The sequence below is a fragment of the Pipistrellus kuhlii genome, unplaced genomic scaffold (genome assembly GCF_014108245.1).
Source record: "Pipistrellus kuhlii isolate mPipKuh1 unplaced genomic scaffold, mPipKuh1.p scaffold_m20_p_23, whole genome shotgun sequence".
Classification (NCBI taxonomy): Eukaryota; Metazoa; Chordata; class Mammalia; order Chiroptera; family Vespertilionidae; genus Pipistrellus; species Pipistrellus kuhlii.
In genome coordinates, this window is record NW_023425522.1 from 10,384,347 (window position 1) to 10,408,062 (window position 23,716).

Below are 23,716 nucleotides of genomic sequence, written 5' to 3' on the forward strand. Positions count from 1 at the left end.
GGATCAGAGACACAAGCTTGCAACCAAGGTCCCGTGCCCTTGACCAGAATCAAATCCGGGACCCTTCGGTCCGCAGGCCAACGCTCTATCCATTGAGCCAAACCAGCCAGGGCTAAAAAAATATATTTTTTTAAACTCTCACTCTGTGTAGACACTGACCTGATCATGAAGCAGTACAGCGAACGGGTCATTGATCATATCCAAACCAGGACACTTTTGAGAGTAAAAGGGGGTGCTCTTAATATTACACCGAGATATCAAACAAAAGCCAAAACTGTCCTGGGCAAACCTGAACGAGCATTCAGCCACCCTAAGACATAATCCTAATCCTCAGGAGCCCAACAGCCAATGGGAAGGAGAGATGTGTAACCACAAGGTGGGCCACCGTGCATTGTGATAAGTGCGAGAGAAATGCCGAGGAAGGGAGCTCGGGCCCCAGAGAGGACAGAGGACAGAGGATAGATCTTTCAGTCCGCAGGCCAACCCTCTATCCACTGAGCCAAACCGGTTTCAGCTGGGTGAAGAAGCTGGCAGAACACAGGAGCCTTGGAGTCGAGGTAGGTAATTCGTTCTTTCTCATATACAGTATGTTGAACTTGAGGGGACAGGGGAGAATCATATGGAGATATCCTGGCAGCCACTCAGTCTGGAATTGAGGAGAGAGAGCTCAGCTAAAGTCTGTGATTTGGAACTTGTCAGAACAGAGTGGGTACTGAGCTCATGGGCATCCGTGAGGTCATTCATGAGTGTCTGGAGCAAGACGAGGGCAGGGACTGAGCTGGCTGTGGATGGCTTACCGGACATGTATGAGAGGAGAGCATACATGTAAAACACCTCCGTCTGCTAACTTACTTTCTCTAATTTGAGAAGAGTCCTCTCTTTGGTTCTAGAAGGCCATAGTGAGAGAACCACTGGCCTAAAATCAGGAGGTACTGACAGGCAGCTCCCTGGAGTCTGGGAAGAGGTTAACCTGGGAGGAAGATGTGTTCCCGCTGGTCAGCGCTGGCTGAGGGAGGGAGCTGGATGCGCAGGAACACGCTTTACATCTCCCCAAGAGGAGCTCACCCAACAGTCACTCCCCAGGCTTTTCGCAGGCCGCCTGCGCTCCCTGCAAGTCTGCTCATTCGCTGCGTTTCCCGGGGATTGCTTAGAAATCAGCGTCTTGTGAGTCTGGTTAGAAAGTGTCGAGTCCTAGAGCTCTAGTGCAGTGTTTTTCAACTGCTGTTCCGCGGCACACGATGTTGCCTGGTGTGCCGTAGGTGCAGACAAGACAAGAATTTTATAATTTTTCACTATTTTGTTTACTTAATATTTCATAATAAAGTAATTATAAAATACTTTCTTTGTGTTTATTTGATTCCTATTCAAGAGAATTACTTTATATATAGTCAATATAGGCACAGAGTTAAATTTTTTAACATTTTCTAATGGTGGTGTGCCTCGTGATTTTTTTCATGAAACAAGTGTGCCTTTGCCCAAAAAAGGTTGAAAAACACTGCTCTAGTGGATCAACTCGAAAGAACTGCTGGGGTTCAGGGATCTACTGACTTAAGGCTCAGGGACCACACCAGGGCACTCACTTAGCAGGACACGCTCTGGCACCTCCTTAGCTGCAGCACCTCACACTGCAGGTGCTGCCCCCCAGACACACAGGGACAGAGACCTGGAGGGAAGGGGCTTGGAAGCTGTGATGACAGTCACGGAGGAGGGCCTTAAGCCGGAACTCTCATCTTGAACCTGCCATTTATTCGCCCCTTTCTTTCCCGTTTCCCACGATTTTTCCCGGGAAGCCTACCATTGCTGCAGCCCACTATACATATGGCAACATGGCACCTTATTTTAGGCCAGTGGTGTAGCATCTGTCCTTTGCTGGTTCTTCTGGTGCAACTGGGAAGCACAGGACAACATCCGGGTGAGAACTTGACTCTCTGTGGTCAGGCTGGTAACGTCAGAGAGACACTGGGTTTGAGGTGTGTGTAGGTGGGGAGGGCTCACAAGAACAGAAAGCGCTGCCCACCCTTGAAGAACTCGCAAGGCTGACGCAGTGACTTGCATGCAAGAGTGCTCACCCGCATCGCAGCTACCACCCCAGACGCAGACGCTCCCACTGGAGGCAGGTGGGGCTGGCAGAGACAAGACCTTGTGCTCCTGGAGGTGGTGCTGGGATGGGAACTTGGGAGGCTCTGCACCATCAATGCCAAGCTTGAAGATCCCTTAGACTAAGGTGACCAGACGACCCGATTCTTAACAATTTGTCTCGCATCCCGTGACATTTTAAAAGAGTCCCGATTTTTTTTGCCGAAACTGGTTTGGCTTAGTGGTAGAGCGCCGGTCTGCGGACTGAAGGGTCCCGGGTTCGATTCTGGTCGGGGGCATGTACATTGGTTGCGGGCACATCCCCGGTAGGGGGTGTGCAGGAGGCAGCTGGTCAATGTTTCTCTCTCATCAACGTTTCTAGCTCTCTATCTCTCTCTCTTCCTCTCTGTAAAAAAAATCAATAATATATATATATATATATATATATATATATATATATATTTTTTTTTAATATATATTTTTATTGATTTTGTACAGAGAGGAAGGGAGAGAGATACAGAGTTAGAAACATCGATAAGAGAGAGTCATCGATCAGCTGCCTCTTGCACACCCCCTACCGGGGATATGCCCGCAACCAAGGTACATGCCCTTGACCGGAATCAAACCCGGGACCCTTCAGTCCCCAAGCCGACGCTGTATCCATTGAGCCAAACCGGTCTCGGCAATAAAATATATATTTTTTAAAAAGTCCCGATTTTTGGAAAGAATGCACAACAAGCTAGGGAACGGTGGGAGAACAGGAAGGGAATATACAGTTTTCAGCGGCCACGTGACTAGTATTTAGCCAGGATATGAGTTTTATATTATTTTTGTTAATTTTATAATGTTAAACTTTAATAATAACAAATAATTGTTGAGAACTGATTAGCGAGAACTGCTTATCAAAGTTCGCATTGTTGATCAGTTGTTAGGATTCACTCAAATGAGAAATATGCCAAAGAATAAAATAATACTATACATAATTTTATTTATTATATTTGTAAATTGTATCTATGTTGACATTTAAAAATATATATTACAATACTATTTTTGGGTTCTATGAAAATTTTTGTTGCTCCATATAGACCAAATTTCTAATCAAGAACCCAGCCCCCCCTGTCAGTGGTGTCCCGCTTTACCAATGTTAAAATCTGCTCACCTTATCTTAGACCCATACAAAGAAGGGAAGGATAGAGGGAAGGGGGCCGAGAACAGAGCAGCTTTCCCCCGTGGGAGCCATGAAGCCCAGCAGTCCTTCCTGCGGACACTCACTCAACAATAAGCTCAGGGCCTGACTCAGTCTCCAGGGCTGAGCAGCCGCATCCTTCCCTGGCTGCAGTCATTTGATGCTCATCGCTAGGGTTCAGAGAGTGTGTGTCTTACAGAGCTGTACAACGTTACCACTGCTTCTGGGACCTGACACGTGGAAGTTCAGCCATTCCTGATGGTCTTAAAATAAGCTGTGCGAACTCTTTTCAGCTTGCCAAAAAGAAGAAACAGTTGTTTCAAAATGATGGCTGTCCGTAGCTGCAGGCATTTCAACGTCATCATAGTCCCCGTCAGGCTCGATGTAGCTCGGGATGGAAACCGTCTTCACATTTCTATCTTTATTTACCAATGAGTATGTCGGCGGTGGCTGACTCGGGGTTTCCTGTGGGGCTAGAATACACACAGAGGCCCTTACATGCAAAGCTCTTGTGCGTGTGTGTATTTTTGACCAAGTGGCTTAGCATTGGTTTTCACGGGTAGTCTTTCCGTCTCTTGGTGGACCAGATCCCCATTTTACAAAGAAAGCCGAAGCACAGACACAACACGGTCTCAGGATTACCCAAGTGAATAAATGGCAAATATTGGTCAGACATCTTGACGGCCACGTCCCTCTGCCTAAGACTGCACTGCAGTGGGAGCCATGAGACAGAACCTTTGACCAGCAGCCAACCAAGTGAGTAGGCCTGTGTCTACAGATCCTGATTCTCATAAGGAAGCGATACGAACCACATTTCCTTCTTGGCACATCCCTCACAATGACTGGCACTGTTTTCTTAAGTGATTGCCAATTGCTCATGTATGACTCTCACTGGACTCCTAAAAGTCCAGCAATTAGCAATCATGCAAGGAAAAGGGAACAATGATGTTTCGAAAGGTTAACTCAGTGCAGCCTGGGTACATAGCAAAAGGACCAAAGCGGCTCCAGGAAGGATGACAAAACAGCTCAGCTCCACTGTTCATGGGTGTGGGAACTGCCTGGACCAAAGTCTCATCTTTTCCTCAGAGAACCAGGAAAACTGCCACCATTTCTCTTTCTGCAGAGCTCTGCAATTAGACAGATCTGAGTTCATGTAGACAGATCCAAGTTCATGTCCAAGCTCCAGCAGTGTGACCCTGAAGGAGTCACTTAACGTCTCTGTGTCCAAGTATCCTCACCTGTCAAGGATAATAATAATGTACCTGCCTCCTAGAGTTGTTGAGAAATTAAGTGAGATGATGCCTACAAAGGGCCTAGCCCAAGGCCCGATATGCAGTGCATGCCAAATCAATGTTGGCTAATATTATTACCTATCCATCCAAGTACAACATTATTTATTCATTATCTACTAAGCTCCAGACACATCCTAGGAGACATAAGACACTTTGGTTTCATAAAGAACATTAGCAGGATTGCTCTAGATAGGGAGATTCGGAATGGCTTCTTTGAGGTGGTGCCTGGGAGATGACCCTTGAAGGATGAGGCAAGGCCAGCTGCTCAAGGAACAATTGGAAGCCAGGCAGTTTTTCTGAGAGAAGGGTGAGAGGCCCAGTGACAGCCCCACGATTCTGTTCACTCATGATCTGAGCTGGGATTTGAATGTGAATGTATAAGTTGAATTTGGGGAGCCTGGATACTTAGTCTAACCCTTTTACACTTATTCCTCTCTTTTAAACAGGTTGCTGCCATCTGCAAATCCTAGGCTGAGGGCTCATGTCCCACAACATTTGTGTCTTGAAGCCCTAACCCCAGTGAGGCTGTACTGAGAGATGGGGCATGTAGGGAAGTAATTAATGTTAAGTGAGGTCATAAGGCTGCAGCCCTGGTCCACCAGGATTAGTGCCCTTATCAAAAGAGACGGCAGAGAGCCCTCCCCATCCTGTGAGGACACAGCAAGAAGGCAGCCATAGAGAAGGCAGCCATCTGCAAGCCGGAAGATAGTCCTCACCAGAAACCAAATCAGCTGGCTCCTTCATCTTGGATTTCTAGCCTCTGAGACTGGGAGAAAATAAGTTCCTGTGGTCTAAGGCAGTGGTCGGCAAAGTCATGAGTCCACAGAGCCAAATATCAACAGTACAACGATTGAAATTTCTTTTGAGAGTCAAATTTTTTAAACTTAAACTTCTTCTAATGCTACTTCTTCAAAATAGACTCGCCCAGGCTGTGGTATTTTGTGGAAGAACCACACTCAAGGGGCCAAAGAGCCGCATGTGGCTCGCGAGCTGCAGTTTGCCGACCACGGGTCTAAGGGACCCTGTCTACAGTACATTGTTATGGGCAGCCTGAGCCTGGATAAATTTGTTACCCTCCCCTGAATGGGACTGTTATCAGCAAAATATACTTACAGTCACTGTGTTGAGAAGGCAAACCCCTGGGTGGCAGAGGGGGCAACTGGCCTGGTGATTGATCGATAACATTCCTGGGGAGAAAGAAAGAGGGGTTAGTGTTTAGTTTTGACGATGCCCGCTGTCCGTGGACTGAAGGGAGAAACATCAAGGTAAGTAGGGAAGTAATTCAAGTCTCAGTCCCTGAAACCTGGAAGCCTTACCTGCCCTTTCTGGATCTTACACCCCATTTGTAGCTGGCACCCTAAAGAAACCACTTCCCGTAGCCCTGAGAGCAGCTGGGTTTGAGGGAAGGGCGTTGAAGTACTATAACTTAGAGCGTGGAGCGCCCTGTCCTGGGCACCCCTGAGCTGGCGAAGAGCGGGGGTAAGCACCAGCTCTGTTTTGATTCGCAACATGGATGTATTCCTAAAGCTAACGGTACATGCATCATGTGACAGCAATGCCACCACTGGATATACACTCTACTGAAATGTGTGCATATCTTCATCTGAATGTTCATAGCAGCACTAATCATAACGTCCCAAACTGGACACTCGCCAAATGCCCATCAGCTGTAGAATGGACAAATTCACAGGGGTACCCTCTCACAGTGGAATGCTCTATAGCAGTGCGAATGAGCAATCTGTAACCACACACAGTGAACCTCACAAAATGCTGAACAAAAGAAGCCAAACACCAAAATAACACACACTGTGCAACTCCATTTATAGAAAGCCTAAAAGCAAGAAAGAACTAACCTATCCTATTTCAGGTAGTGGTATTCCTGGTGGCAGAATTACTGAAAGGGAATATAAGGTGCCAGCAACTTTTTTTTAAAAATCCGGGTGCCAGCTACCTGGGTCTGTTCAGTTTTTGGAACAGAGTTGTGTACTCTGACTGTGTGCCATTTCCTGTATTCGTATTGCGCTAAGAAGTTTCAACAAAAAGGTAGACTCCAACCCAGACCCCATTCCTCTCTCTGTACTCTGATTGTCAAGGCGGTCCTAGATTCTTCTGAGGAAGTTTGGGTCTCCTCTGAGGTTCGGCTGCCGATGGAGTGGGGGAAGGGACACATGGCAAGAGCTCCCTCAGTGGCCTTTTCTGCACCCCTCATGGCTCTTCCTAGGAGAGGAGGGGATGTGCCTGACTCCTAAATGTGGGGAAAGCCCAGCTGCTCCCATGTTCTCCCCTGGAGCAGGCCTGAATGCAGAAAGCACGTATTCTGTTCTGGTCTTGGCCATTCAGAGAAAGGGTGGCCCTGAGGGTTGGGGGGGGGGGGCAGAGGGGACCTGAGATGCTGCCCAGCTGCCTGTGCACTGAGCAGGGTCTCCTCGTTTTGAATGAGAAAAGGCACTTGCCCAGGGAGAAGCGCCCCAGTCTGCCATGCCGGTTTTGTCCTCAGTAAAGGCAACATGTTGGTTACCTAACTGCATGACATGGTGGTCTTACTCCTCACGGATCAGAACCGGTGGGGGAAGAGGCCTGCTATTGTCTGGACCCCTTGAGCCCCAGCAAAATTCCTTTTAGTAGAGCCTAGATTTCATTTCAGACCGGTGTGTACATTCCAAAGGAAGGACTGGCCCTGGACCAGCTCCTGGGAGATAGCCTCTAAGCTCCCCCGATAGTCTGCCTGATAAGAGTGGCTTTGTGTACTGGCAGCCTTGGGCCAGCCAGATAGTCTATGCTAACAAGTGACCGATGAGGGACGCCTGCCTGCTAGTGTTTGCCAAGGGCCTCGGGTCACGCTGTATCAGTTTGGCTCCCAGAGAGGCTGGAGGCCGAGGAGATAAAATAGTTATGGGGCGCTCTATGCCTATGTGAGCCCAATAAAACCCCAGAAATCCAGGCTCAGGGGAGCTTCCCTGGTGGCCCTGCTTCGCACAGGCTGCCACAGCGCATTGCTGGGAGGATGCAGCGCTGTCCATGGGATTTCACCGGGAGGGGAACTGGCAGCTGGTGCCTGGCCTCTCCTGGACTCCACTCTACGTGCCCTTTTCCTTTTGCTGGTTTTTTGACCCTCACCTGAGGATATGTTTTTATTAATTTTTATTTTTTATTTTTAGAGAGAGAAGAAAGGAGACAGAGAGAGAGAGAGAGAGAGAGAGAAATACCAATGTGAAAGAAACATCCATCAGTTACCTTCCGTATGCATCAGACTGGGGATTGAACCCACAGCCTCGGTATGTGTCTTGACCGGGAGTCAAACCCATAAACTTTTGGTGTATAGGCAATGCTCCAACCCAGTGGTTGGCAAACTCATTAGTCAACAGAGCCAAATGTCAACAGTACGATTGAAATTTCTTTTGAGAGCCAAATTTTTAAAACTTAAACTTCTTCTAATGCCACTTCTTCAAAGTAGACTCGCCCAGGCCGTGGTATTTTGTGGAAGAGCCACACTCAAGGGGCCAAAGAGCCGCATGTGGCTCGCGAGCTCCAGTTTGCCGACCACGGCTCTAACCAACTGAGCCTTCGGCCAGGACCAGGGCTTCCTTTGCTGGTTTGACTCTGTGTCCTCTCGCTGTCATAGCCCATACCGTAGCTATAACACCTTTTCTGGGTCCTGTAAGTCCTCCTAGAGTAGGGGTGTCGAACTCAATCAGAGAAGGGGCCAAAATCTAAAATCCAGCCTAAATCGCGGGTCGAATGGTTTACTGAACAGTCATAAACTGTCATTGTGATGGAAACGCAGCGGAGTGCAGTGATGACAGCGCGGTGTGGGCCACATTGCAAGGCCTGGCGGGACGGATTTGGCCCGCGGGCCTTGTGTTTGACACATGTGTCCTAGAGAATCCTCTAGCCTAAGGGTGGTCTGAGGGACCCCACCATAGAGAGCAATTTTAAAGCTCCAAAGATATTACAAAATACAAAAGTGAAGTTGGTTTTTGTTCAGCGCAATAGCTTTTAGAGGATCATATTTGTAATCCACTTAAAAAAGAAGGGCAGAACTCACCCTGAATGGGGGACCCAGTGCCCAGAACCTGACCTATGACCTCTAACAAAGTAGATTACAGTCCTAGCTGATTTGGCTCAATGAATAGGCACATGTGTCAAACACAAGGCCCGCGGGCCAAATCCGTCCCGCCAGGCCTTGCAATGTGGCCCGCACCGCGCTGTCATCACTGCACTACGCTGCGTTTCCATCACAATGACAGTTTATGACTGTTCAGTAAACCATTCGGCCTGCGATTTAGGCTGGATTTTAGATTTTGGCCCCTTCTCTGATTGAGTTGGACACCCCTAGAATAGAGCATCAGCCTGGAGACTGAAGGGTCCTGGGTTCGATTCCAGTCAAGGGCACATGCAGGGGCTGCAGGCTCGATCCCCAGAAGGGGGGCATGTGGGAGGTAGCCCATTGATGTTTCTCTCTCATCATTGATGTTTCCATCTCTCTTCTCTCTCTCTCTCTCTCTCTCTCTCTCTCTCTCTCTCTCTCTCTCTCTCTCTCCCCCTCCCTCCCTCCCTCTCTGAAATCAATGTATATAAAAGAAATTAGATGACATGAGGGAGGAGTTGGGGAGCAGAGAGAGACAGATGGTGCCCTGCACTCCCAAAGCCCTGAGACATCTCCCCTTAAAGTGGGGAGACTCGACAGACATGACATTTCTCTGGCTGCAGAGGAAAAGCAGGCGTCAGCCCTCGCACAGCAGCGTAGGCCCCGAGTGGAAGTGAGCAGGCGGTTCTCAGACATGAAAAGCAGAAGCATCCCCCCACTTACTCATACATCATTTCTTCATCGTTATGCCTTTGATTCAAGGGTCTAGCAATGTTCAGTTTCCCTCCTAAGGAAAAAAAAAACACAACACCAACAACATCATTCACTTAAGAAGAATTAGCAAAAGTTGTGATTTTAGAGTTTAAAAATCCTCAGAAGCCAGGCTGGTTCGGGGCATTTGGAAGAACCACCAAGAAGAAACAGATTTAGGGACACAGAGCCCAAAATCGGTAGAGCTGGACTGTAACCCGGGCTGGCTGAGCTAATCCGATGAGGGCGAGAGCACGTGGGCTGTGTTTATTTCCTCGTTGCCTGGTACTGCGCCTGGCACACAGACGGCATTCAGAAATACAGGTCAAATGAGTAAGTGAAAGTGCAGTTGGGAGGAAATGACACAAAGAATGGGAAAAGCAGTCTGCCATTGGTGACACGCTGGGCATCTCAGTTATTGATTACAGAGTGCTTGTGAACAAAAGTGGGACAAGATAAAAGAAGAGGTAAAAGTTTTTGTTCAGGCATATACTTTGGTCTGTACCTGAGAATGAGACATTTTAGGAAGGCAAATGAGTAGAGGAATACATATTTTCATTAATAAGACTAATTAAGAAAATAAAATAAAATAACTAATTGCCATGAAGGGGTAGAGAGAAAAGAATATTAAACAGGGAGCTCCGTGGGCCTGAGTTCTGCTCCCAGCGCTGCCACCAACCCCTCTGAGACATCAGCCAAGGCTTCACCTCCTGCGGAATCTTTTTTATTTTATTTTTTATTTTTAATATATTTTATTGATTTTTTACAGAGAGGAAGGGAGAGAGATAGAGAGCCAGAAACATCGATGAGAGAGAAACATCGACCAGCTGCCTCTTGCACACCCCCCACCGGGGATGTGCCCGCAACCAATGTACATGCCCTTGACTGGAATCGAACCTGGGACCTTTCAGTCTGCAGACCGACGCTCTACCACTGAGCCAAACCGGTTTTGGCTCCTGCGGAATCTTAATATCCTCATCTCTAAAAGAAGGTTCAGAGGCCCTGCCAGTGTGGCTCCGAGGTTGAGCATAGACCTGTGAACCAGGAGGTTATGGTTCGATTCCCAGTCAGGGCATATGCCCAGGTTGTGGGCTCGATCCCCAGTGCAGGAGGCAGCTGATCAATGATTATCTCTCATCATTGATGTTTCTATCTCTCCCTTTTTCTCTCCAATTAATAATAATAAAAAAGGAAATAAATAGAAAAAGATTAAAAGAATGACAACCAGATTTCACTTCTTGTGCGGCCCTCACATTCAGGCACTGGGGTAAGCAGGATTCTGAGGCGAGTCCAGATGCAGCAGAAGGTCAGTGCCTTGATCCTGGAGGGGTGCCCGCCCAGGGTGCTCCTGGGAAAAGAGGCTGGACTGTGTATTTACCGTCCTCAGAGGTCCTCCAGGCTTAGGGCACTATGTAAAGGGATACAGCCTCCAGAAAACACACCGCCAAATCAAGGGTTTCATGTTTCTGGTGATGAATGTAAACATGGAAAACCACTTGTCCTTAATCCACAGTAAGTGCCAACCTCCAGGCAGCTGATTATTTATGTCTGAGGATGCCAGGCACCTCTGGCCAAGGTGGGTAACACCAGAATTCAGAGTATGATCTTAGAGGAGAAAATCATGGGAGGCAAACCAGTTGATCATAAATCGAGTCTATATTTCTTGCCTCAAGACCGTTTTTTAAAAAAAAACCACGTGTTGCGGGATGGTTGGCGTATGGAAAGCTTTACACCTTGAAGGTGTACAGCGTGATGGGTTTGGAATCGAGGCGGTTTTGACTCTACACAAACCGGTGCTCTGCTTCCTGTCTCAGAGACGAGGTGCTGTGCTCAGCAGCTCAGTGAAGAGAGAAAGCCCTGGAGCACGGTGAGGCTCCAAACAGGTCCGCCCTCACCCATGGCCTTTAGTTAACCTCCCTCCCTTCACTATGCAGATGGGGAAACTGAGGCCAAAGGAGACACGTTAGTGGCAGGGCTCAAGCTGTAACCCAGAATGCACCACGCTTCATCCAAAGTTCAGCCCATACAGGCCTGGAACTAATCTTGCTCTTAAAGGAGCCCGAATGCACTTCTGAGCACCCCTCTACCTGCCCAGGTGAGACGGCCGATACCTTGTCTGAGCAGCCGCCTGCAGACACAGAACATGATGAGGCCCAGGACCACAGAGACGATGATGATGGCCACCGCTAAGATGATCCAGAAATTGTCCCTCCACCAATCCATGGCCGTGGGTTCCTGAGGAGACTGGAGATGGAGGAATGAGGCGTGAGTGGAAGGCATGCTGGGGCGGTGGGGGCAGTTACCGGCCATGTTGGTGAGGACACATCTGCTTAGGGGTCAGACGGGCACCGGCTCACAGTCAAGTCCTGCCGATTAGCAGCTGGGAGACCGCAGGCAAGTCATGTGACCTTCTGTGAGCCTCGGTGTCCTGGTCTGCAATGTGGGAGGGATGCGGCCTGTGACTTCCCAGGGGGTTTGGGAGGGTTTGAATAAGATTGGGACTGACTTGGCACTCTAGAAATGAAAGATGCAATCACTGATTTTTTTTTTTTAATATATCATCAAACATACAATAGGAGGGAGAAATGCCATGTAAAGAAATAACGGACAGCAGTTTTAAATTTTTTTTATTTTGCCAAAACTGGTTTGGCTCAATGGATAAAGCATCTATCTGCGGACTGAAGGGTCCCAGGTTTGATTCCAGTCAAGGGCATGTGCATTGGTTGTAGGCACATCCCCAGTGGGGGGTGTTCAGGAGGCGGCTGGTCGATGTTTCTCTCATCAATGTTTTTAGCTCTCTATCCCTCTCCCTTCCTCTCTGTAAAAAAAAAAAAAAAAAAAAAAAAAAAAAAAAAAAAAAAAAAAAAAAAAAAAATCAATAAAATATATTTAAAAATTTTTTTTTAATTTTTATTTTGTTGTTGACAGTATTATAGATGTCTCCCATGCAGGTTTCTTTTTTCTATTTTTTAAAAATTTGTGTCTTTTTTTTTTTTTTTTTAAATCTTTACTGTTGTAAGTATTACGTGAGTGCCCCTTTCCCCCCCATTAACTCCCTCCAGGCCCCCTGCCCAAGGCCTTCAGCATCATATGTCCGTGTCCATGGGTTATATATACACACATACAAGGTCTTTGGTTGATTACCTCTCCCCTCTTACCTCCCCCACCATGCAGCTGTTTTTATATCAAACAGGCAACAGGGGCTTAATTCACAACATGGAGAGAGAATCTTGGGAGTTTTTGTTTAAACAGGTGGGGTTGGGGGGGTTCCCCAATGGAAAGTGACCAGTGCCTCTGTGGGACCATTCTGCCTAATGTCGGCTCTGAAATGGTTGCACTCTTCTGGTCCCAAACAGAAGGTTTGTAATAAAATCTTCCGTTGAATTGCACAACCGGGGCTTGTATGAACAGGACCTGGAGAAAAATGACACGTGTGCAGCGGGTTTCCAGGCCAGGGGTGACACAGCGGCAAGCAGAGGGAATGGTGGCTGTGGGCCCCAAGGGACAGACAGTGGGAGCAGGCTGCAGGACGAATGTGGGAGTGGCCTTCAGGAATTCAGGGAGACTCTGGGGAGGGGCTGGGCTCCCTCTCCCATGGAATGGGCACCCCGACAGTTCATTTGGATATTGAACTAGAAATGATCCCTGAGGCCTGGGAGAGATCCTGGAATATCCTGGTTATGTGAGAATCAGCTTCCTTGTCACCATCTAGCCAATGGAAGCTCACCAGGGGGGCTGATGTAGCACTATTTCTGATTCATTCATTTCAGAGAGAAAGGGAGAGGGAGAGAGAGATAGAAGCATCAACAAAGAGAGAGGCTCATTAATCAGCTACTTCCTGCATAATCCCTCCTGGGGATTGAGCCCACAACCCAGGCATGTGCCCTTGACCGGAATCGAACCCGGGACCCTTCAGTCCACAGGCCGACGCTCTATCCACTGAGCCAAACCAGCTAGGGCCTGATTCATGCTTTGGAGTAATATTAACAATGTCAATAGGGACCCAGGCAGGGGGCAGAGGAAGCCATTCTCACCATGAGGACCTTTCTGACTCGGCTGCTATTTAAAAATGGACGTTACTGGCACAGTGTGGTCATCTATGAAGTTGTTACACTACAATTTGGATTTTCAGTTCCAAATTTTGTTTTGTTTCCTTAGTGGAGGTTTGGCTTAATCAGATATAGTGCTCTTTGCCTATTAATAAACTTATGTGTGGCAAAACCAGCCATGCATATCCAGCACAGTGCTATACTCATCATTCTGCGGTTTCCTTTTTTGCTCAACATTGTTTTTGTCATTTGTCCATATTGGTAAAGGTGCTGGGGATTTACTCTTAGGACAGCAAAGGGTCAACGACCAGAAAGCAGGGATAGCTCGTCTGCCAGGCAGGCAGCAGGCAGAGGTTTGTGGTAGATCACCCTCAGGACACACAAAGTACCGTATTTTTTGGACCATAAGACGCACTTTCTCTCCCCCCCCCCCCAGAAGTGGGGGGAAAATGTCCCTGCGTCTTATGGTCCAAATATAGCCTACACATATACTTTTAAAAAAAAAAGTTTTTTTACTTGCTCGGCTCTGTGTGGTCTCTGTGTGCTTGCCCGGCTCTAAAATGGTTCTAAATGCTGCTGTTTACTTTATAGGGTTGATTACATGTGTTTATGACTGTGATGTTGGGTTTTAATGCACATAAAATATTTTAGGACACTATTTGTTTCAGAATCTTTTTTTTTTTTCATTTCCCTTCTCTAAAAACTGGTGCGTCTTATGGTCCGGTGCGTCTTATGGTCCGAAAAATACGGTAACAGAGGAAGAAGAGCAAAGGGGAAAAGAAGCCATGGAGACTAGGAACTTGACTTTAAATGGAGCTGTGAACATGGGTTTTTCAGGGCTCAATGAGGCCAGAGGGCACTGGACATAAGAAGCTACCATGTGCCCGGCCAGCGAAGCTCAGTTGGTTGAGTGTTGTCTCATGAACCAAGAGGTTGCCAGGGCTCAATACCCAGTCAAAGCACATGCCCAGGTGCTGCAGGAGGCAGCTCATCCATGTTTCTCTCTCATTGATATTTCTCTCTATTTCTCTCTCTCTCTCTCAAATCAATAATTTTTTTTTTTTTTTTTTTTTTTTTTAAAGAAGAAGATGCTGCCATGTATCAGAGTACGGCCTCTTTGTTCAACAAATCTAAATTAGAATCTCACTTTAAAAAAAAAAGAAGTCTTTTATTTCTTACTTGAAAAAAAATTTATTATCATTATTTTTTGGAATCTTACCTTCTTAACTCTGGGGAACCTGATAAACAGATAGGCGAGTGGATAGTCAGATAAATAGGATTTCTTCTCTCCCTTTTTCCCTTCACTTTTCACAAATTCAAATGCGAGTCTCTTTGTCGAATTTTCCTCTCCTATTTTGTTCTTTTTGTCTCTTTGTCTTACTTTTGAGGATTTCTCCACAGAGCAGCACGAACATCTCTGTAGAGCACCAGGAGTAAGTGCCGGGACACAGGAGTTCAAAGCGTTTGCATCTGAGGAGCCTGACTGGGCGGCAGGAGGAAAGTGGGAAGACAGGGGGCTGTGACTCTAAACCGTCTGGGTTACGTGATGTTTCAAAGCTTTGAGTTTGGTAAAACGGAAAAAAGAGCCAACCAACCACACAGTGTAACTTCCATGAAAAGCCACAGCTCAGATTTTAAGTTCAAAGAAATTACGTCAGAAAGTGAAACTACAGGCCGCTTCGCAGTTTTGTTCTGACAGAGCGTGTGGATTTGATTTTCCATCAGATGCTTCGAGTGTGTTCAGGGCACCCAGCCGTCCACACTGCTTTCCCACCTCTCCCCTCACCCCAGCCTCGCCTCCGCTCTCCTTTCCACGGCGCCAGAGCGGACACGGAGGGGACGCGGCCTGCCCCAGGCCACCTGGGCGGGGAGGAGGGCAGATGCTTTCTGTGCGACAGAGCCTTCCTCTGTTGACCTTAGTCAGGATGCTCCCAAGTGATCAACGAAAACCAAACGGGATTCAGGGTATTTTACTTTGAGAGGAACTTCCCTGTGGTGCTGATATGTGGTGTGAGGAGCCAAGGGAGTCCCCGGAATGACTGAGGCCCACATTGAGAATAAGCCCCCCAAGTTCTTAGAATCCGAATTCTCAGACCAGAGAAACAGTCACCTTCCCCGTGGACCCCCGTCAGCAGAACTTGTCTTTTTGGAGAGAGTGCAGCCGAGGAAGTTGTGTGTGTGTGTGTGTGTGTGTGTGTGTGTGTGTGTGTGTGTAGCACATCCCATTCCCAGTAGGGTGTCCTCTGGGCCATCAGCGTAGTGTCATGGCCAGGGTGTCCTCTGGGCCACCAGCGTAGTGTCATGGCCAGGGTGCCACCAGAGCGGTGAGAGGAGTTCTGGGAGCGATGGCAGGAGTCCTGCCAGGGGCAGCGTGTGGTAGCTGTGTGATCCGGTCAGGCCCTGGAAGGTGTGCGAGCCGAATCCCACCCGTGACAGCGGGCCTGGAGGAGATGAGACGGTGGAGCCACCGCAGCATGGGGCAAAGGGGTGCTTGTATGAGAGGATGCTGGCAGTCAGCTCAGCGATGCCGCGGGGTCTCTCCAGGGTTTTCAAGAAACCTCTCAAGGGCCAGGGGCTCAAGGACCAGGGTCTTCACTCAACACCACAAACCAGCTCAGCAGGAGCAGCCCACTGACGGGAGATTTCCTGAGAGAACTGCTGGCCCCCATCTTTCCTCCTCTATCCGACCCCAGAGGAGAGAGTGCAGGGGAGGAGTGCAGAGGGAGCCAGGGCAGCCTCACCCCCCTCTTGACTCTCTTCACTGGGGCCAAGGGGAGAGCTTTGAGTCAAGGACTGAAGTTTTAGAAAAAGCACAACTAAATGTTTAAAATAGAATGAGTAATCAAAAGTAACTTAAGTGTTTAGCGTTGAACTGAGATGTCACTGAGGGAGGCCGCTCCTCACTGGAACAAGGCAGGAGCCCGGGCAGCAGCATTTAGGACCAAGTCCTTTCTGAGGGCCGTTCTCACAAATCACCACAAACATAGCATAGAGCCTTAGAACACACAAATGTGGCCCAGCCAGTGTGGGTCAGGGGTTGAGCGTTGGCCTATGAACCAGGAGGTCACAGTTTGATTCCCTGTCAAGGCGCATGCCCGGGTTGCAGGTTCAATCCCCAGCAGGAGGCGTGCAGGAGGCAGCTGATCAATGAGTCTCTCTCATCATTGATGTTTCTATCCCTTCCTCTCTGAAATCAATAAAAAATATATTTAGCCGAAACCGGTTTGGCTCAGTGGATAGAACGTCAACCTGCAGACTGAAAGGTCCCAGGTTCAATTCTGGTCAAGGGCATGTACCTTGGTTGCAGGCACATCTCCAGTAGGGGGTGTGCAAGAGGCAGCTGATCAATGATTCTCTCTCATTGATGTTTCTAACTCTCTATCCCTCTCTTCCTCTCTGTAAAATATCAATAAAATATATTTTTAAAAAATATATATATTTAGCCGGGACCGGTTTGGCTCAATGGATAGAGCGTCGGCTTGGGGACTGAAGGGTCCCGGGTTCGATTCCGGTCAAGGGCATGTACCTTGGTTGCGGGCATATCCCCAGTGGGGGGTGTGCAGGAGGCGGCTGATCAATGACTCTCTCTCATTGATGTTTCTAGCTCTCTGTCTCTCTCCCTTCCTCTCTGTATAAAATCAATAAAAATATATTAAAATATATATATATATATATATATATATATATATATATATATATATATATTTAAAACACACACACACACACACACACACACACACACCAAAAACCAAATGTACAAATGTAGCCCTGGCCTATATGGCTCAGTTTGGGCATCATCCCATGCAATAGAGCAGCCAATCAATTCTCTCTCTCTCTCTCTCTCTCTCTCTCTCTCTCTCTCTCTTCCTCTTTCCCTCTCTCCTTTCCACTTCCTCGCTTTCTAAAAAGTTAATAAAAGCACATTCTTGGGTGAGGATTAAAATAATCAAACAAAAAAATATCTTTTAAACAAACAAAACACACACGAATGTTCTGGAGGTCTAAAGTCCAGCATGATGTCACTGGGCTAACATGAAAGTGAGGCAGGGGCTGTGTGCCCTGCTGGAGGATCTCCCGGAGAAGCTGTGCCTGGTCCTCTTCAGCTTCCGGAGGCTGCTCATGTTCCTTGGCTCCCGGCTCCCTCCTCCCCCTTCAAGGTGAGCAGGGCTGCACTTCTCTGACGCCGGAAGGCTCTCCAGGCAGGACTCAGAGACAATGCGGGCCCTGTGAGCCAGCATGAGTGCCCTCCACCCAGGACAGGGCAGAAGAGGGTAAGAGTCAAGGTGAGACCAGAGCTGGTCCAACTCCAAACCCCTAGGGCATCAGGCTCCAGAGCACGAGGTGGGGGTGGGGGTGGGGTGGGGGTGGGGGGGTGTGAGAGGCCGAGTCCACACGTACAGGTGGAAGGGTCCCAGCGGTAGGGAGGAAGTCAGGGAGCTGCAGGGCCTCTTGGTGGACCCCATGGATGGAAGAAGGAGGACTGAGGGGAAATATGGGAGCACATTATATTATTAGTTATCAGGCCGCTTGAGTGTGGCAAGCCCTGGGTCAAGAACCGGAAGAACAGCCTAAGTTCCCAACCCTGGAATCACTGGGGGGGAGCTGGAAAAGCTGCTCCTGTCTGCAGTGCATCAGATACTCTGATTAAATTAATCTGGGCTGGGGCCTGGCCATCGAGGGGTGTGTGTGTGTGTGTGTGTGTGTGTGTGTGTGTGTGTTTGATAATCCTCACCTGAGGATATTTTCCATTGATTTTTTAGAGAGTGAAAGGAAGTGGGAGAGAGAGAGAAAAAATGATGTGAGAGAAACACATCCATTAGTTACCTCTGGAGCACACCTCGACCAGAGATGGGATCAAGCCTGCAACCGAGGTACAAGTGTCCTTGATCAGAATCGAACCCAGGAACCTTCAGTCTTCAGGCCAATGCTCTATCCACTGAGCTAAACCAGCTAGAACAAGATTTCTTTTGTTTGCCTAAAGTTCTCAATTGATCTCATAAGAGGCCAAGGTTGATCACTTAATCTTTATTAAAACCTTGTTATATAATGGGGAGGGGGATACGATTGCTCTCATTTGACAGATGAGGAGGTAGAACTCAGGTTAAGCAATTTGCTAAAGACAACACAGCTAGTGATGGACTATTCTAAGAAGGCAGCTCAGCTCTTTCTGAGGCCAAAGTTCACGCTCTCTTTACGCTGCCAACCTGACACCAAGCTGATAAAAGTTCCTTTTCATTACAGAACCGAAAGCCGAACCCCCATTCAAGAACTTCCAAAACTGGCAAGACCTCAGCTTTTAGCTGTGGCTTGTGACACATAATGAGAACCTAAATATGAAAATGCACTTTACAAAGGATCAAGCACCTGCTAACTTACCAGGAGTTCTATACTCTGCACACGGTTCATTTCATCCTCACAAAGGCTCTCTAAGGCAGGCCATAAATATGATCCCATTTTACAGATAAGAAAATAGAGGCTTACAAGAGCTCAATGACTCACCCAAAGTTGCAGAGCTCGCAAGTAGAAAAATCAAAAGCCAAACCCAGGTCTTTCTGACTCTAGGGCCCTAGCTGGTGACCATTAAGCAAGGGCCTTGGGAGAAGTATAAAATGCAGACTCCAGCCAAAACTTGTTTGGCTCAGTGGATAGAGCATCGGTCTGCGGACTGAAAGGTCCCAGGTTTGATTCCGGTCAGAGGCATGGACCTTGGTTGCGGGCACATCCCCGGTAGGGGGTGTGCAGGAGGCAGCTGGTCAATGTTTCTCTCTCATTGATGTTTCTAGTTCTCTAGTCCTCTCCCTTCCTCTCTGTAAAAGATCAATAAAATATATTTTTTGAAAAAAAATGCAGACACCAGAGTCTTAAAAAAAAATAATAATAATAACAAGCTGGACACTTGTTTCCACCACAGTCAGAAGCAGCAGCAGCAGCTGGGTGGAGTGAAAGGCATTAACAAAGACTCCTGGGACCCAGCTAGGTTTCCTGTCTGCCTGCAATTTCATCATTATCAAGTCCCTTCTCTCCGGAGACAAGTGCCATGCTCCCTTCTCTTCCTCTTCCCCTCATTTGCCTGTGCGTGCGGGAAGTGGAGGAAGAGAAGCTGGTTTTTACTCGGTGTGCACGACTTCGGTGGATCCCTGGGCTCCTTCCCTGGGCACTGGCAGGGGCAGGGGCATCCTAGAATTCTAGCCAAAGTCTTTAATAGACTATAATCGTAAGGAGTCTGATGTGGGAACGAAGAGCCATAGCGTACGCATCCTCCTCCCTGCTTCTTCTCTCCTCTCCCCCACTTCACAGATGCCCCCTGTCCTGTCTCCCTGTCTCCTCGGTCCCCCTGCCCTCAGGACTGCTGGATCCCCCTCACTCTGAGATCTCCATGACTGCTAACAGCTTCAAGACTGCTGGCTCTGAGTGAGGAAAGCTCAGACGGCAAGGGAAGCCTGAATGTAAAGGAGGGCAGAAACGGAGGCTGAGAAGAGATTGTCTGTTTAAGAAATGGGAGACTTTGGTGTGTTATAAATGGTGAAGGAGCCAGGAGAGAGAACAGGAACGGAATGCAGGGTTGGAAGAGAGAAGGAGCCTCTGCAGGCCAGGTGGGAGAAGGACACTTTACAAGGGAGCAGGGTCGGGGGAGGGTGTGCGGGTGGACGGAACCAACCCGGGGCACGGGGGCAGGAGCTGGCAGATGGCACCCAAACCTTCCATTCTGTCTGCATAGGAGGCAGAGTCCACGGGCAGGGTGCTGGGTGGGGAGTGGGAGGCAGTCACACACACACCCCCTCCTCCAGGATGTTATGGTCAATACACAAAAGACATTCTTTCTTCCAAAGAGCCCTCATCCCGTCATGGCTGTGACTCTCAGAGCCTCAGACGTCACCTGACACGCAGTGGGCACACCCTGTGTGTCTGTGACTATAGGAATGAAGGATGCCCGGATTCTTTCCTCTGTTATTGGTGGGACCGTGCAGGGTAGTAGGCAGTGTGGACCTCCGGTCTGAATTTCAGACGCTGTGCATTCGAATCCTAAGCCACCTCCCTGGGGCACAGGGCCTGGGGCCGGCCCCCTGCCCTCCGTCTGCCCTCCGCTGTTGGCATCGAACAGCTGGCAGGGAAGCACAGGCCGTGCAAGCTTTGGAGGGTCAAGGTCCAGTTTCTCTCTCGCTTCTCCTCATTCTTCAGGAATCTGAGACACCCGTGGCAGCGAGCCTGATGCAATGCTGAGTGATGTCAGGGTAGGCGAGCAGCTCAAAGCAAAAGCCACCAGCCCCCAAGTCTCACTTCCCCAAAAGGCACTTCGGGGGCGTCAGTGACAGAAGCCATACTCACTGGCCACCCCCGAATTCCAGAGGCTGTGGGTTTCTTTAGAACTTGCTTTTTTTGTTTGTTTGCTTTTTAAATATATTTTTATTGATTTCAGAGAGGAAGAGATAAAGAGGGAAGGAGAGAGAGAGGGAGAGAGAAAAAGAGGGGGGAGAGAGAGAGAGAGAGAGAGAGAGAGAGAGAGAGAGAGAGAGAGAGAAATCAGTGATGAGAGAGAATCACTGACCAGCTGCCTCCTGCATACTCTCCACTGGGGGGTTGAGCCCACAGTCCAGGCATATGCCCTTGACTGGAATGGAACCTGGGACCCTTCAGTCTCCAGGCCAATACTCTATCCATTGAGCCAAATCCGCTAGGGCGTGCCTTCTCTCTCTCTCTCTCTCTCTCTCTCTCTCTCTCTCTCTCTCTCTCTCTCTCTCTAGAGCAAGAAATACAACTTGCCATGTGACAGTGACAGCTACCCGCCTATTCACATAAATGAAACAAATTTTATAAAATGTCTTCACGACGTGTGATGCACACCAACCTTTTCTCACCTATTCCAGCCGATTTAATGAAAAAGGTACTAAGTGTACGCCCCCAAATGTATTGCACAACCCACCAAAGGTCATGTCCTGTATGTAGAAAACTTGAGTTTTTCTCAAGAAAAAGAAATTATCTGAAACAGTCATGGGTCCCCAAAAAGTGTGTGTAGGATGAGTGTGTAGGGAAAACAGAGTTTTAGAAAGCTGAGTTGGAGGAGGTCTTGGACAAGTGCCTGTAGGAGGAGGCCGGCTTGCCCACAGCTCAGCAGGAAGCTGGAGGGACCTGAATCCCCACCCAGCACCGGGCTGCCCAGGACTGCCTGGACTTGGCCACAGCCTCCCTCGCCTGCCTTGTCCGAGACAGAGCCTCTGCCGGAGGCTCTCCGGTGGAGCGCTTGCTGAGTGAGGTAGCAAGTCTTAAAAAGAGCTGGTCCCTGTTTGCAAACTGGCGGCTGTTTCAGTGTCTCTGAGACGTCGCTGGGATGTGCTGGCCCTTAGCAGTGTCTTCCCGAGTGAGACTATCCAGCCTCCTGGCACATTTGTCCCGGGGCTTCTCCACCCCAGGAGGCCCTCCTCCGTCCTGTCTCCTGCCCTTACTTTTCTTGTCTGCTCGGCTCTGAGACGGTGGAGGAGAACTCAAAACCTGTGGCTCAGGGCCCCCTGGCAGTAACACTGGCGTTACAGTGGGTGGAGGGCACCGGGATGCCAGGGCCCTGGTCACAGGCTGAAGTCTGTATTTCTGTGTCTAGAATGTATGTACACCAACACAAAACAATGAGAACTTTTCAAAATCGGTACCCAGGGAAATAAGATTAGAAGACAAAACCAACCCATCTCCCGCAGTTGTGAGGTGGTGGAATTTGGGGGTCTCGTTCCCCTATTTCTCCGCAGTTTCCCAGTTTTAGGGGGGGGTAGGGAGGGAGAGAGTAGGCGAGTGGGGAGAGTGGGAAGAGGAAGACCCTAAAGAAGATAGAAAGAAGCGCCAGGCCTGTCTTCTCCAGGCTCTGCAGCGACCACTTTCCACGCTCCCGCAGAGGAGGGTGTGCGGAGGGGCCGGGAAAGGGGATGGCTTTCGGGACCAGTGATGCGGGAGCACGTGGAAGTGGGAGCCACAGCGACGAGCCCCAGGCTCCTCCTCAGTGATTTCCCAGCGGGCAGGAGCGGGTGACAAAATGGGGATCTGACTCCAACCCAACACATGTCTTCTTTCCCGGGTGCCAGAGACCCAGGGACAAGCAGACCTCAGCCGGCTGGTGGGGCTCCAGGGCTTCCATCCAACAGCTCCAAGATGTAGCCCCAAGTTCGCACAGTCAACACCTCCATCCCCAACAGACCCACTAGGGGCCTCAGTTACCAAAACTGGCCATCGAGATCCAGAGTGAGAACAGCCCCTTTGCAGCACACACATCTCCCTCCCAGTCATTGTCATTGTCATTGTCATTGTCATTGTCATTGCGGCCTGAGGCACAGGCTTCCTCATGGCCCAACATGCACGTGAGGAAGTGGAGGCCGGTGAGTCCGAGGTGGCCCAGCCAGCGACCCCAGTGGATCCCCAAGACCAGTGTTTCCCCCACCCCACCCAGCGGTCCTCCCGAGGCTCCAGCGACAGCCCCCGACGCAAGCCCAGACAGTCCCTCACACGGCCACGGCCCAGAGGCCTACCTGGGCTGCCGGCATGTCCAGATGTGAGCAGCTGGGGGACAGCGTTGTCCTGAGTGTCGTGGCTCCGGCTCCGGCACAGCTGACGGGAGGTGCTCCTTGCCCACAGCCCTCCCAGCCCACAGCCCTCCCAGCCCACAGCCCTCCCCGCCCAGAGTGGCAAGCGCAGCCTGAGCGCACTTCCCCTTTCTGCCCGGCCCACGGGAGTGGCCAGCCCGACCCCCCGGCCACCAGCCCTCCTTCCAGGGAATCCCAGGCTCTGTTCACCAACAACTTCCTACGTGAAACCCTCCCCTGCCGGAGCCTCAGTTTCCTCATTTGTAAAAGGAAGGAGTTCCCTTGAGAACTGTTAAGGGAACAGTTCCAGGGACAGTGCCATGAAATCTCTGTTATTCTCTGCTCCCCCCGCTGGGACAGGGCACCTCCTGGTCTACCTTCCAGCCATGGGACCCGGCACAGACCAGGAACAACAGAAAACGCCGGACAGTTAGGTGCCGACCGAAAGAAGACATCCACAGAGAGGAGGGATGACACCTCCTCGAACTAAGGAGGCAGCATCGTTCTAGCAAAACTGAGGTCCTATTTGCTAACTCCTGTGCTGGACAGTGTGAGGGCCAGAAGGAAGAATCAGACCCGGCACCTGCCTCTCAAGGGGAGGTGAAAACATAACAGAATGTAGGTGAGGTTCAACGACCGTCTGTCTGTGCCAGGCCTCCTGCTCACAGGTCTGAGCTGAGCAAGCCATGGTTCCAGGTGGAAAGCATGTTCTCCAG

The 23,716-nt window shown here is 49.3% G+C and overlaps 1 protein-coding gene across 2 annotated transcripts; it reads right to left on the bottom strand.

Annotated features, from left to right (window-relative positions):
- Positions 1–3,200: 3,200 nt before the first annotated feature.
- Positions 3,201–23,044, bottom strand: LOC118726838 (SLP adaptor and CSK interacting membrane protein). Of its 2 annotated transcripts, XM_036452071.2 has the most exons (5): positions 22,947–23,044; positions 11,503–11,635; positions 9,365–9,428; positions 5,668–5,741; positions 3,201–3,735 (listed from the first exon to the last, which is right to left on the bottom strand). In XM_036452071.2, the coding sequence occupies exons 1-5, from the start codon at positions 22,959–22,961 to the stop codon at positions 3,527–3,529; spliced, it is 495 nt and encodes a 164-aa protein (XP_036307964.1). In that variant the 5' UTR covers positions 22,962–23,044; the 3' UTR covers positions 3,201–3,526. The 2 variants fall into 2 exon arrangements, with proteins under 2 accessions (XP_036307964.1, XP_036307963.2); XM_036452070.2 differs by lacking the exon at positions 22,947–23,044 and having other exon boundaries at positions 11,503–11,887.
- Positions 23,045–23,716: the final 672 nt, after the last annotated feature.

Excerpts from the sequence above, each read along its gene's own strand:
- LOC118726838 (XM_036452070.2), bottom strand. The coding sequence starts at position 11,701 with ATGGCCGGTAACTGCCCCCACCGCCCCAGCATGCCTTCCACTCACGCC. Across the intron at positions 9,429-11,502 it reads CAGGCGGCTGCTCAGACAAG|GAGGGAAACTGAACATTGCT; the intron begins GTATCGGCCGTC and ends TTTTTTCCTTAG. Across the intron at positions 3,736-5,667 it reads GCCTTCTCAACACAGTGACT|CCCCACAGGAAACCCCGAGT; the intron begins GTAAGTATATTT and ends TGTGTATTCTAG.